The sequence below is a fragment of the Cucumis sativus genome, chromosome 6 (genome assembly GCF_000004075.3).
Source record: "Cucumis sativus cultivar 9930 chromosome 6, Cucumber_9930_V3, whole genome shotgun sequence".
Taxonomy (NCBI): domain Eukaryota; kingdom Viridiplantae; phylum Streptophyta; class Magnoliopsida; order Cucurbitales; family Cucurbitaceae; genus Cucumis; species Cucumis sativus.
In genome coordinates, this window is record NC_026660.2 from 20,926,725 (window position 1) to 20,941,336 (window position 14,612).

Below are 14,612 nucleotides of genomic sequence, written 5' to 3' on the forward strand. Positions count from 1 at the left end.
TTCTCTATTCATAATATCATTTAAAAATAATACCAAATTATTTCACAAGACAAAACTCATTAGTAAAATCTCGTAAATAACTTTTTCTTTGAAAAAACGAACTTATTATACTATTTGAAAGAAATTAATTTGACGAAGAAAATTAAAACAATCATAACTTGATTATCACCAGAAAACATAAATGTACAATAAAACATAAATGTTCTGGTGCACCTTCTAATTCTCTAATTCTTCTTTCGCTTATTTAGACTTGTTTAGTTCACTTTTTGTATAATCCTCTTGTACATTAAATTTTTATTATTAATAAAAAAAAATATCTCCGATTCAAAAGAAATTATCGAAAAAATGATTATGAAAAATCTAAACTCAACAATAAAAAAAATGAATCATAATTTAAGATAATAATCATTAAAATCCTATTAGTTAAATGAATTGTGTAAACAAAAGTATATATACACATATGTCTATATTTAATTATGAGGTATAAGCCAAGATTTGGTGCATAGTATGTGTCAACTTGGATAGGAAGAAATCAAAATGGAAGGAATTAGGGAATATCCCAATTCCCCCAAGCGCCCATTTTGTTTAGGGTAAGCGTAAGTTGAATGTAATTGAAAATTCTAAAACCTGGATTCCTATTTTTTCAATCAAACGCTCGCAAAAGTTGGAACATTGCCTTGAACATCAACACACAATCTCCATAATCTTCTTTCTTTCTTTTTCTTTCCTTCTCCCTTGTGTTTTTCTGGCTTTGGGTTTTCTTTTAATTCGTCAAACTCTCCTTTTTTGGCACCTCCTGTTTTGAATCTTCATACCAATCCAACCATACCCTTTTTTCTCTTCTTCAATCTGAGCAATACACCACAAATTTCCTCTTCTTCCAGGTATAACTGCTCGTTCTTTTTCATTTCTTTCTTCTTCTTTACCAATGCTGCCTTAATTTTGTTTATACCCGTTTCATAATTTTCCCTTATTGTTCAATAATTCTTGGATTTTTTCTGTTTTGAATCTTCGGTTCTTCTTTATCACCCACTTTTTCTTTTGTTGAATTCGACGCCGGTTTAACTTTGAAAGCAAATTTGCGGTCTAATTTATTCTTTTCTCCCCTAGTTTGTGGATGTTTGAGTAAATGACACGATTATGAGTTCAGTCGAGTTTTTATATTGTTTTCCCCCTTTGTAAATTTTAGGTTTTGGTATAATTTGTGATTGTGTGTTTGGATTAGATGATGGGTTTATATTGATTCTTGCATACGGTAGGTTGTTGGCTAGAATTTCCTTGATATTAGAGTCTGAGCAGTTTAACTCATGCGGATATGGCCTGGAAGTTTGATGCCATTTAGGCAGTTTAGGTGCAAGAACCCGGGATCATGCACAATAGATGGAGCTTTTTACCGCATTATCAAAACGGGTTATTGGGATAATACTCTATTCTGTTTAGTTTGAGTTGGAGAGTTTTTATCGAAAATCTCTTGCCCTTGACTGGTATCAGTATCTTGTACTAGTCTGTCTTAAATCTCTAGACCAGAGGTTTTATTAAGTCTTCTTCTTCATTCTGATAAGTTAAAGGTTAATACATTGCTTTTCTGGGAACCTTCAAATGGTTGAGTGGAAAACTCTGGATCTTACATCCTAATTAATAAGTTCCATTATCATGTCCTGTTGAATAATTCTGCCAGATTTTCTCTTCTCTAAGCATTGCCAATTCAAGCTTAATTCTCTAGACTCGAGGTTTTATTTAGTCTTATTCTTCTTCTTGTTAAGTATGAATATATTTCAGCACAAAGGGTTTCTACGTTGCTTTTTTTGGAATCTTCAAATGGTTTTTTGTGGAAAACTGTGGATGTCCTTACATAATAAGTAATAAGTTCCATTATCTGTTGAGTGATTTTGTTCAGATTTTGTCTTCTCTATGAATTGATATGTTTTGGCGTATCTCTTTTCTTCATACATATATTATTGAAGCAGACTAGGAAAAGCTGAAATATTTAAGAAAGGGAAGATCTTTCTCTTATTCTTCAAAATAAGTAGGTGAGAAGACGAGGTCACCTTCTCTCGTTGTTTCAATATTCATTAGTTTGCTTAGTATATGGTGACAATCTTTTGGTCTCATTGGAGTCTTTTTACTCATATACAGCATGCTCTATTTCGAGGGTTCTTTGAAGATATTATTTTTAACTTATAATTCTTTTAGTAACTTTTAATATTGTTAGTTTCAACTGTGATCTTGGAACTCGTAGATGATGTATATAATTGCACTATAAGAGGTCTGATCTTGTTTCTAGAACCAGAAATCTTCCGTCTTGGAAGAGTTTGGCAGAGGGGATAAAGGTCGAGTTTAGAATGATGTCAGCATATAAAGAAACTAGTGTGGAAAGGATGAGATGTTAGATGATTAGTTAATTTTTATATAGTCAAGTTATTAGATTTTGTTGATTTCTTTTTTATTAGAATGTTCTCTCACAACTTGAAGATGTTTCTTCTGTGTTCACGGAATGGATTCCCTAGTTGTTCTTGATCATTGGCATGCTTTAACTAACTTTTTTGTATCAAAGATATTCTTGAACCTACATTGAAATGTTAAGGGTTTGAAGTTACATCACTTATTTTTTTTAAAAAAATGTCCAACCAAATTTGTTTATCAATTTTCCATAGTTGTGGATGCTTATTATCTAATTCCGGTGCCTCGTTCTTTGTTAAAACTTTGGCTTGTATGTCTTCACTCTTCGCTAATCTCTTTCTAACCAAAAAAGAAGTTAATAATAAAAATAAAAAAAGTATTCACTAATCTCTTAATATCCTGGTACTTACGTTTGCATTTCTTTTACATACCTAACTTTATTGACTTGAGTAATGAATGTAGAGTCATTCATTAATTGAGACATGACAAATTGTAGTTTTTCTTCAGGCTTCGTAACTGAAGCTCACAGACAAGTATATTATTTGCGCAATTTTTTTGGGTAGCTTTATAGGTTAAGAGGTAAACTTGAGTACTAGAAACTTTATACAATTTATTTACTTGGGAATTTCCTTGTATCTTTTTTCCTTATTTGGAAAGTCTTATCATGAAAAAAACACCCATTACTGATGGGAATGAAAGTGCTCTTTTCTAATTGTTGGCCATTTATTGGTTAATTTCACATTATGAGATTTGAATATTGGTTAGATTAGTCGTATCATTATTATACACCTTTTCTTTCATTTGCTTGTTTATTCAAACAGTTTTTCTTATTTCTGGATGGGTTAAGACCCTAGTTTTGGAATTTATAACTATCTCTCATTGACTGCCTGAATTAGTTGCCTCTCATAATGACTTTGTCCATAGATACCACATTGTAGGAGTACATCCATCGCAGAGTTGTGTGATGAATGTTGTTTTGCGGCTTAAAAATTCAATTATCAGTATGTGCAAAGTTGCTTTCTTTTCATCTTCTAAATTGTTACCTAATGTTGGATAGTGATTATCATTCTGTATTTCAATCACATCAAACTTTGAGAAGGTATTGACTGGTTCTCTAATGTTTGAATATTCTTCTTTGCTTCTCAGGATACTTGCTTTCTAAATAAGAAACAACCGGTGGTGGATAATCATCAGAAACGAATGAAAAGCGATTATGTTGACTGATCTGATTGACGGTCTCCCAGACGCTGTTGCCCATCAGTGCCTTGCACGTGTTCCCTTCCACCTCTATCCAAAGTTGGAGCTTGTTTCTCACTCCTGGCAAGCTGCCATTCGTAGTGCTGAACTGTTTAGAGTTCGACAGGAGATTGGATCATCAGAAGATCTTTTATGCGTATGTGCATTTGAACCTGAGAATCTATGGCAGCTTTACGACCCCATCAGAGACCTTTGGATAACAATTCCTGTACTTCCATCGAGAATTAGGCATCTTGCACACTTTGGTGCTGTCTCCACTGCTGGAAAGTTGTTTGTGCTGGGTGGTGGCAGTGATGCTGTTGATCCGTTAACCGGTGATCAAGATAGAAACTTCGCAACCAATGAGGTGTGGTCATACGATCCTGTAATACGTCGGTGGTCTCAACGTGCATCAATGCTCATACCACGTGCCATGTTTGCTTGTGGTGTTTTAGAAGGAAAGATTGTTGTTGCAGGTGGTTTTACTAGCTGCAGAAAATCAATTTCTCAGGCAGAAATGTACGATCCTGATAGTGACGTTTGGATTTCCCTGCCTGATCTACACCGTACTCACAATTCTGCTTGCACAGGAGTGGTGATTGGAGGCGAGTTGCATGTCTTGCACAAGGGAATATCAAAAGTGCAAATTTTAGACAGCCTGCGGCTTGAATGGAGAGTTGAAGAGTATGGTTGGCCCCAAGGTCCAATGGCTGTTGTTCAAGATTCACTTTATGTGATGGGTCATGGACATATTTTCAAGCACCACGGAAGAGAACCTAAAAAATATGTTATTTCAGCATCCGAATTTCGCCAACGAATAGGGTTTGCAATGATTAGTTTGAGAGATGAAATTTACGTGATCGGAGGGGATATTGGTCCCGACCGTTTGAATTGGCACATCAAGCCAACGTCAGATGTTGACATATTAACAACAGGAGGCGAGAGACCAACATGGCGACATGCTGCTTCGATGACAAGATGCCGTGGAGCAATTCGGGGATGTGCTCAGTTGAGAATTTAGGAACTTTCTACATTCGTTTGTGTTTGTACCAATGTAATTGAATTGTATTTTGGGTCTGGAAAATCTTCCCTTCCCATGGCTGCCTCTTTTTGTAATCTTTGGTCTTTGATGTTAAATCCAGAGGGCAGTATATGTTGATGGATGGCTCCTGGAATTTGGATTTCATAGGAACGGTCTACAGTCTAATAGTACATGAATATTGATTATTACGAATTAGTATGATGGGGGAGGGGTCCAAATTTTCATTTCTAAATACTTTAATCAAAAAGAATGATTTATTGGCATCCATATCTTCGTTCTCCCAGTTTTATTTCATAGTTTATGACTAAATAGCTTGTGTAAGGAGTCCAGTCCTGCTTCACTGTGCTAACTCTATATATTCTTACTCCAAGGCTTAAGAATGGGAAATTATGTTTTAAGAAGTAAATACACAAGCTTCAATCGTCAGATAAATGGTGTATGTTGATTACATCTCATCTTTCTTACAATATACATATTATATATAAAAACAATAATAATTTTTTTATATATATATGTTTAAGAATATTTCACTCCTCCCTTACACGAAAATTAAAAAAATTTCTTCCACAAATATTATAAAATATCCAACAAAAACACTACTTTGTAGAAAACGACTTCTTGTTTTCTATAAACTGTGTGGATAAACTTTTGTATTGATTTGATTATAAATTTATAGTTGAAAGTAATCAAATGACGTGGATTGGATAATTTTTATTATTCACAAATCATATCATCAAGGTGTATGTCATCGTAATAGCAAGTACGAGAGGCAAAGATGGTAGATTGTTTCTTATGTCTCTAAAATGGCAAATTCTATCATCATAAATTATAAATTTCATGAAACTGTACTGAAAATTTAATCAAGTATGCCATTTTTTACTTTCTAATAAGTTTTTGTTTCATAAAGGTTGTACTAATCTTTCAATATTTAAATCAATATGCAAAAAACTTATCTGTTGCAAAGCTTGTACGATTTCACTTCTGCAGTAGTGCACAAACCATTCTTACATAACATAACATATAACAAAGTAGCCAACAAGCTGGAAAATAACATAAACATTACAATATTTGCTTCACTTTCTTGTAACTACGACAATAAACACTGCCCTTCAAAACAGAAAGTGAATGCAAATTACCATCCAAACTGATATGAAAAGAAAGAAACTAAATGAAAAAGAAAAGGCTCCAACGACCAACAGTAGGACTCTGAGAGTATACAGCTTTCAAATACAATGATAAACAAACACAAACTGGACAAAGGCTTCTAGGAAGAAAACTCGATGGTGACAAACTACCTCCACAGCAAACCAAACATGCCACTGAAACCATCACCTGAACTCTCCACCCTTACGTTCTCTGCTCAATGGAAATGAGAAAAAGTGAACAACCGAACAAAAAATTTATAAAGAGAGGGGAGTTTTATGATATAAAAAGATTTACCTTATATACCGCTCTGCTCCATGTGGTCAATGATCTCGTGGAAGGTAACAAACCTTGCAAAAACCAGTAAGAAAGTTCCATACAAGACAAGTACAAAGATGATAAAACCAAGAGGTAATGAACACAGGAAAGTCATAACTATCACTATCCTATCCCACCTTTTCTTTCAAAAAAATTGAAAAGGCAGCTGAGAAGGAATATTTTCCTTCATAGTGTGCAAGCAAAGGAGTGAAGCTATAAGATTTAGATGAGGTTAGAGAAAAAGAAAGGGATTGAGGGTGTTAAGAAGAGGAGAGATTGAACTGTCGAATAACAAATTCATCAGGGACAAGGAACCTAACCAATAAGTCATCAGACTATCTATGTAAGAAGGATAGCAGTTAGAACTGAGGATATGTAAGGAATGGATGGAAAGAATGAAACAGAAACCTACAGAAATAAAACGAAGCATTAGTTTGGGTCCCTACAGTATGATACAAATTACATGACTACCTAAACTCTAGAATGGAATGGAGGCTAAAAATCTGGTAAGGACACAATGGCCAGAACAGAGATAATAGCCAGCAGACACATGACTAATCTTAGGGATGTTAACATGAAATTAGATAGATAATAGTCAGCAGATTCATGCAGATTGCAGAATGAAGGTTTCATTCGCTACAACATTAAAGTTCACCAACAGCCTACTTCCGCCTTCCCCATATCTTAGATTTAATCTGTGTTGCTTTTCTATCACACCATATCTTTTCTTTGTCTGCCAAAACCAAATCATGTTCTGCATTCAAGCACAGATTAAGGTGCATCATCTGAATATTAGTTGAGAAAGCATCAGAGCCCATAGCTGCGATAGAAGGATGTACACCAGCACTGAAAACCAAGGATATTCATAACTGTCTTCACTAACCAATTTATTGATTCTATATACAAACTGAAACTAACCGGCTGACAGAGTAAGCCTATTTACAGGAGCTTGAAGCTCCCTGAAGTTCATTCATTGGCAACATCGAGATTAAGAATGCGACGTAGAGTCTTAGTCGCAGAGTCAGCACTATGAAAGAAAAATCTGGCGGAAAAGTTTTGGTCTCGAGTTGGGGATGGAGGTGCAGACTTAGCAGATGGATGATGCATTTCAAATTCAGGGGCAGAACGAGCCAACTCCAGTGATGTAGTTCTCTTAGCAACTGAAAATTTGGGAATAGGCAATGAACTAGGAGGTGGTGAATTTGAGTAAGTGGGTCCAGCCCAAAGCTCAGAAAACGAGAAACTCCTATCATAGAATTCTTCATGGAAAGCATTACTCTGGTTTGACGATTTGGGTTTGATAGGAATTGGGGCACTTCTCATAGTAGCAAGTTGTTTTCTATTTTCAGAGTTGGAAGTTAAACAAGGTGGGGGTGTTTTAGGAGATGGGTAGAAATGTTCGGTTTCAGAGTTACAAGCCTTCAAAGGCGTTGGAAGGATTCCAGCTCCCGATTGGAAACTCCTACAATTCATCCCTCTGAAATCTCGGGATCGGAGTGATCCAAATCGAGCTGGGCCATGTGGCTTGACTCGATCATAATATTGGTTCCTATGCTGCTCAATAACAACCACTGCTTCCATAGCAAAACAACTTCCAAATCCAAGTCAAAGTATGTATCCAGTTTTAGGTTGAAAAACAAGATCGCAGTTGAGTAGATCCAACTTCTACAACTCAACACAAAAGATGATAACTATACTCAAAAGCAACAGCCTTTGAAACAACCCTAGTTTATCTCTTCCACGCTAGATCCAAATCAAACCTCAACAAGTTATACCAAAGAAGATCCCACCTGTAAAGCTGAAAAAAAAAACAATGAAAATTTACCCTTATCTAAACCAGATCTACAAACTAAAGCTAAGCAGTGCAAGGAAAAACATATTGAATCACAACCCAGAAAAAAAAAAAAAAAAAAAACAATTCAAACATAGATCCATAACCAAACACCGATTCAAAAACTAATATTACAGAGTTAAAGCATGAATTTGTTGAAACATTTGTAGAAGAGAGTGAGAGATAAACGCACCGGAATTATGGACGAAAAGTTGCTGAGTAGGAGGATTTAAGATCTACAGAAATGAAAAGGCGTGAAGAAGATTTAGAGTACTGAAGTTGTTGTTGAAGGAGTTGTAGTGGCACTAATTTGCTCCTTCCTATATTTGTTTTTTCTGGGTTTTTTGAAGATTTAAACTTCAGTTGGGATTAGAGTGGTGTGGTGTGGTGTGGTGCCATGGAGGTTGCTTGTTGATCCCTCAGCGAGGGTTTGATGAACCAAAATCGACGGAACTCAAAACATTTCAGAGTTGTATTTAAATATCATCACCCTTCTTCTTACCCTCTACCTCTACCTCTATTTATTCACTTTTTTACCCTTCTCTTTCTTTTTATTTACCAAACTACCATTTTTGTTGCTTTCTTTTCACATTAAACTGTAAATTGTTTTTCCAATCACCAAAGTCTATTAACGATATATTTCAATTACTTTGTGAAACTTCTATTATTTGTTTAATTTTAAATAATTGTAAAGTGAAAATTTAAAATTTTTATTTAACTAAATCTTAATTAATTATAATTCTTTAAAATCAATATTTATAGACACCATCACTATAGAAAAAACAAATTTAAATGTCGAAAACGAAAACAAGTTTAAACAAAAATTTAATATTCAAATATAAAATTGTAATATTCTTCCATATGCTTATATACACATGAACAGTGACAAATATATAAATTTGGTTGATAAAAAAGTTTATAATTCGATAAAATTACAATTTTATCACTGAATTAATTAAACGAAGAAAAACATATATACAAAAAGAAAATTCATACATATGACAAAAAAAAAAAGAAAAAAACTTAAATGAACTATGAAGAATTTGATAAATTTTACGGATGTTCGTGTAAATAGTTTTAATTAGTTGCTATATTTGAAAATTAGAAGAAGTAAAGTATGTATATATTTATATATTTATTGTATTCCCACTCATTTGAACTTTCAACTTGTTTCAATCATCAAAAGAAAAAAGAAAAAGATTAGAATTGTTAATTCAAATAAGCATATGCAACTTTTATTTTCTTTCTTATATATATATATATGAATTAAAGGGCAAGAAGGAAATAAAAGTTATTTTCTCAGAAAAAAAATAGAAAAGTCAAAAGTGTATAATTGAAGAGATATATTTATGATAACCGAATCTAAAATATATATATAAAAAAGGGAAATGGAAAAAAATATAGTAGAAAATGAAGAATGATGTGGATGTATCATGTATGTATGTATGAATATTAATTAATGGAAGCAATGCAATAATGGGAGGGAGTAGCATTCACGTTATCATATTCTGTGCCCTTATTTATATCAATCAATAAAATAGTAATGGATGATTGATCAAACCCCGCAGTGGGCCTTCACCATGGCCCAATTTCGATGGGCCCAGTTAGATATATAGAGGTTGCTTGGAATCTTGTGTAATTTTAAAAATTATAAAATTAAATATATGGCGTCGCCCGGACTCGAACCGGAGACCTTCAGTGTGTTAGACTGACGTGATAACCAACTACACCACGACACCACCACATTTTACTTTCTCTATACAAATTTTACTTTTAACGATAATTAATTTGGTACTTAGACTATTCTTTGTTTAATTTTAGGAAATTTTTAAGTTAAAGTACCAAAGTCGTCTTTCATACTCTGAGATGTTACTAATAACTATTGGGTGTTTCATTTTAACACTTACCTGACATAATTGATTGTATATTTCAATGATACATATATAGCAAGTTGATTTCAAGAAATTATTTAAATGTTTCGGTCTTGGAGGGTTTAGGTAAGGTTTATATCATTGATGTCGATGAAAATTTTGAGATGATTGTAACAAGTGGTGTCGTGGTGTAGTTGCGTTAGACTATTTTATAATGTTTGTGGTTTGAATTTTTTACGAGCCGACACCAACTGACCTCCTTTGGTTCGGTTAGTTTTGATCAATTGACTCAATTTTTTGGCTTATCATTCTTATTTTTAAGTTTAATGGGTAATTTATAATATTTGAGAGTTCGTATATATAAAAAAACATACAAATCAAGGTAAGAAACTAAAATTTTAATCTAACTTGAAGAAGAAAAAAACCTTTCTTACTCTTTTTCTTTTATTAAAATATTAATTTAACCTTATAGTTCAATGTTTATTCGGTTTTAGTTTCTATTAAAGTCTAATTCTAGTATTTATACTTAAATCAATACTAAATTTACAGTCTCAAAATAATAATATTTTGAAAAAATTGTTTATATGTAACATTTTTGTTAAATTTGAGCTGTATTAGAGGAACAAAAGCGAAAAGAATAAAGTATAGAGACCAAGAAGATGTTTTTAGTTAATTTTTTATGAGAAAAAACTGTTAAAAGATCTCCAAAAAATTGAATCAAAATCACCACTTTTCAAAAAATACAGGTTTCGAAAGACGTGATAAAGGCAAAATATAAATATGTATTGGTTTTAGAGCTCCAATCTTGAAACAAATACTTCTTCACTTAGTTACATGTTCCTCATATCAGCACCGAAGGCTCATCAAAAGCCTGGAAAAAGATGTGAGAATAGAGATGGAACAAATCAACACAATTATGAAAACTAATCCTGTTTCTTTATCATTTACGAATGATATCACTAATATCCGTGTATCAGTGATAATATTAGTAATAGAATTTAGATAGATATCAGCAAAAGTTGGTAAACACATATATACTCTCTCTAAACTAATCATTGTGTCCTTTTCACACCAAATGTGTCTTCTAGTCCATCACTAACCTTTCTTCTTCGTTCTGCAATCATTTCAGAATAAGCCTGCAAATGCACAGAACCTTCTCATGTAAAAGAAAACCAACTTTTTTCTTCCTCTCGTTCGCTTTTAGCAGTAAAAGTAAAATACTATCAGAAATACTCCAATATCGACGCTTTTGTCTAAGTGATCTTGCATTCATAAAATATGCAGAGTCCCATTCTATTAACGGTGATTCTACATTCAAATACCAAATTCAAAATTAATCAAAGACGGGTTATATAGGAGCTGTATAATTGGATGCACAAACCTTTGGATATGAGTAGAGAAAGATGTACCACCATAAGCATATTAACGTGAGTATGACTGCGGTCACTGCTATCGACTTTATAGCAACCCAGCTAGAGGCAATCACTAGCAATCCTGTCAGTGTTATAGTCCATGGTTGACACCTTGTGACAACATGATAAGAACATCAAAATCACGAAGTAATGGCAAAGTGATATATCACAAATTGAACCAAAAGATATCAGTTAATTAGTTATATCAATAGTCTAATACTTCCTCTCATTTGTGAGCTTGAAAATTTGTAGAAGGTTCAAGAAAATCAATATTAATTAATTAGTTAAAAAATGACATGACGATTTTGAACGTAGGACCTTCTGATATGATGCCATTGTAAATCACCAATCAACTTAGAAACTTAGATCATTGGGTTGTGGTAAACATAATCCATTATATCAATCCTCTAAAAAAGAATTCTACACTGAAACTAAAAACTTTGACAGACACTTAAGAGAGAGTATCTCATTTCTCACCAAACCAATCCGGACTGGCAACGGCCGGTTTTCATGGACATTAGAGATTTCTTCTTTTTCTTCTCTTTTTTTCCATTTTAGCAGATTCAAAGAGGAGGAACACAGAAAGGCAACGAGAGAAAGTCATGTGAACTGTGGCATAGATCTAAACGTTACAGAAATCTGCTTTGAAATTGAGTCCCAGTTGCCTTTTTAGCACTGATGCATTTACTCTTTCTAAAAACCCCAAATCAATGAGTTCAGTTGCTTTTTGATTCATTTGAAGTCATGTGAACTGTGGCCTATAGTATAGGATAAGGAAAAAACACTAAAAGCTTATCTAACTTCTTCATACCATTACATTACCCTCTAGAAATTATTCTAGCTAAACTAAACATTAATGGAAGAAAAAGCACTTTTGTAATGAAGGTTGTAATTATGGAAATTGAAATAATTGCAATCACAGCCTTAAAATTCTCAGATAGGAGGATGATTCTCCACAGAAACATGTCAGTCATGAGTCCCATGACCAAACTTGTAAAGAGATGAACAATATGTCATAATCAGCACATGCTATGGGATAGAAACAGTAAACAATATGTGATATGTCTAACTAAGAACATCATAATACTGTTAAGAGAAAAAATCCATCATTAATCATTCAACTTCTGCAACTAGAAATCCAAATGTAGCCGACCCCCACCATGTTAAACTTAAAAAACAAAAGAAAAAGACCCAACATTATTTAAGCACATTGCTGAATACATAATTTTCACTGTAAACAATAAACCGAGATAGAAATTCATGATTCCTTGATTTGTTAGCATTAATTCCGAAATCCCAATATTGTGATTCTCTGAAAACCTCAAAAAACTAATCTGATAACAGAAATTTCAGATAGTTGATGAAAAGCCAACGATAAAAACATAAAAATGCAGAAAGCGAGAGTAAAAATGGAGGAAGAAAAACCCCTGAAATGGAAAGCTAACCAAGCAGGCTTTGTATCCCAAACGGAGTCATATTCGAAAGAGTGGTAATTCAAGTATCCATCCATATCATTGACGACCCCATTTTCATCTAGAAACTGAGAATCATTATCGTTGCCTGATTGCTTCCCAAAAACCAACGTTTTGCTGCGGAATTTTGTGCAATTGGGAGTAAAAGAAAGGAGTTGTGAAGAAGCAGCGAAGTTAGAAAGAAGGGTTTGTGTTGAAGAAGGGAAACGGTAGGGTCGTAGAGAGGATGCAAGGAATGGAGAAACGGCTCCCATAGAATTGCGTTCTTGTATTACAACTTTCAAGTAGTGTGGTGATTATGGAGTATGGAGGCATGGAGCTGAGCCGCGGAAGTTGCCATTGGGGACTTCCGGTTAGCTTAATTAACAAAGGATAAAATTCATGGCCCACGAAATATGATGCACCCACTCACCCGCAGCTCATAAATTTCTTATACAAGTAGACTCATTTTTGGGCTTCTCCAAATGAGAAATTTGTGTGGATGACTTGAAATTTAGGGAAAAGAACATTGGATGATTCAATTTTGTAAGAAAGGTTGAATAACTCTTTTGTTTTTCTTTTTTTCAAAAGATATTGTAGTACAACTTGGAGAGTTTTGTGAGATCAAAGCCTAAAAGAGAAAGGAAATTATGGATTAACCTTGAGTAATCTCAAGCATGATGGAAAGCATAGAGCAAATGTTAGTGTTATGGCGGGGGTGTCTCGGTGCAGGACTACTGAGATGAAAAACATAAGGATTTTAGAGATGGGTTGTTTCAGGCCATCTCAGGGTAATGCTTGCCCGAGACTGGAATCAGAAAAGGAAACTATTAAGGATCTCAAGGTGGAACCTCGGGCAAGATTGAAGACTGGAGGTTCATATGAAGTAATCTCGATGCTTGTTCCACCGAGATTGGACGTTGAGAAGCAAGTCTAAGGCAATCTCAGACACGAGTAATTCGATCGAGGTTGAAGGTAAAAGAGGAAATTAGAAGGATCTCGAGCATGTGCTAACCGAGACTGGAGATAGAAAAGGTTTAATTGGTGATCTCAGGATGTTGATCTCAGACCAATTCCGGATGAGAGCATTATAATTTAAGTGTTTGGTGGAATATGAATCTAGGTGTCTTAAATATATTTCATGACTTTTGCTGCTAAGTATGAGCTAGCGAGTTTTTGAAAATTTAAAAGACGACTAATCTAATTTAGGATTAATATAAACAAGAGCTTAAAACAAAAGAAAATGTGTGTAAAACCTAGTAGTGTGAGTGATTTTTTCAAAGAAAAATAAAAGTTTTATAAAGTTTTTTCTTTAAAATAAAATCATGTTATATTATGCATGGTAGAAAGCATGTTGTTATATTATGCATATTTATGTTGACCATTAATTTTAGTAAAGAATGTTTTATGAAGGTGACGTTATGTATTTCAAAAATATGTGTTTTATATGATTATATTCTATGCTTTGATTGAGAATAAATCATTAGTCATATTCCTACCAATGAGCTAGCTAATTATGAGCACATAATGAGTCAAGACAACCATGGGGTGAGTGAACCACATGGTGGTGATCAACTGACCAATGCAGTAGTGTTAGTGACCTGAGCAATGCGAGAAGTGAATAAGTGAGATCCCAGGAGATGTTGATGGTGATGCAATCATCATAGTAGTCTATACGTGAGAGTGATTCACGTTCTTGGCGAAAGGAATAGTGGATGACTAATGTGTGTTTATGTTTATTGAAATAAGGCGTTGAGCCAGTATTTATGGAACGAAAATGATTATTGATATGCATTGTAGTCTCCAAAAAGGTTTTCAAAGCATCACTTACTAGGTCATCGACTTATGTTTTAAGTTTTTTCCTCTCCTAGATTGTAAGGCGTTGAGGCCAGTTAAGAAGCTAAGCTA

At 33.8% G+C, this 14,612-nt stretch overlaps 2 protein-coding genes, 1 long non-coding RNA gene and 1 other non-coding gene across 7 annotated transcripts; 1 reads left to right on the top strand and 3 right to left on the bottom strand.

The window, feature by feature from the left end:
- The first annotated feature begins 502 nt into the window (after positions 1-502).
- LOC101214152 (F-box/kelch-repeat protein SKIP30) lies at positions 503-4,945 on the top strand. 4 transcript variants are annotated; one of them, XM_004140178.3, is made up of 2 exons: positions 503-884; positions 3,547-4,945. In XM_004140178.3, the coding sequence occupies exon 2, from the start codon at positions 3,614-3,616 to the stop codon at positions 4,655-4,657; it is 1,044 nt and encodes a 347-aa protein (XP_004140226.1). In that variant the 5' UTR covers positions 503-884; positions 3,547-3,613; the 3' UTR covers positions 4,658-4,945. The 4 variants fall into 4 exon arrangements, with proteins under 4 accessions (XP_004140226.1, XP_031744053.1, XP_031744054.1 ...); XM_031888193.1 differs by having other exon boundaries at positions 572-590; XM_031888194.1 differs by lacking the exon at positions 503-884 and adding an exon at positions 2,012-2,030.
- Positions 4,946-5,632: 687 nt separating this feature from the next.
- On the bottom strand, positions 5,633-8,440 carry LOC101223034. Its single transcript, XR_969824.2, has 3 exons — positions 8,164-8,440; positions 6,119-7,937; positions 5,633-6,034 (listed from the first exon to the last, which is right to left on the bottom strand). It is a non-coding gene; the product is annotated as an uncharacterized LOC101223034 (long non-coding RNA).
- Positions 8,441-9,635: 1,195 nt separating this feature from the next.
- On the bottom strand, positions 9,636-9,709 carry TRNAV-AAC. Its single transcript has one exon. It is a non-coding gene; the product is annotated as a tRNA-Val (tRNA).
- A 1,022-nt stretch (positions 9,710-10,731) lies between these two features.
- LOC101202761 lies at positions 10,732-13,136 on the bottom strand. The gene is made up of 3 exons (XM_004140048.3): positions 12,699-13,136; positions 11,223-11,364; positions 10,732-10,977 (listed from the first exon to the last, which is right to left on the bottom strand). The coding sequence occupies exons 1-3, from the start codon at positions 12,977-12,979 to the stop codon at positions 10,894-10,896; spliced, it is 507 nt and encodes a 168-aa protein (XP_004140096.1). The 5' UTR covers positions 12,980-13,136; the 3' UTR covers positions 10,732-10,893.
- Between the last annotated feature and the right edge of the window lie 1,476 nt (positions 13,137-14,612).

Bases quoted from the DNA above. Each gene is read 5' to 3' on its own strand.
- LOC101202761 (XM_004140048.3), bottom strand. From the start codon at position 12,979: ATGGGAGCCGTTTCTCCATTCCTTGCATCCTCTCTACGACCCTACCGT. The intron at 11,365-12,698 runs GTTAGCTTTCCA...TGTTGTCACAAG, and splicing joins TGGGATACAAAGCCTGCTTG to GTGTCAACCATGGACTATAA. The intron at 10,978-11,222 runs GTTTGTGCATCC...GTGCATTTGCAG, and splicing joins TTCTCTACTCATATCCAAAG to GCTTATTCTGAAATGATTGC.
- LOC101214152 (XM_004140178.3), top strand. From the start codon at position 3,614: ATGTTGACTGATCTGATTGACGGTCTCCCAGACGCTGTTGCCCATCAG.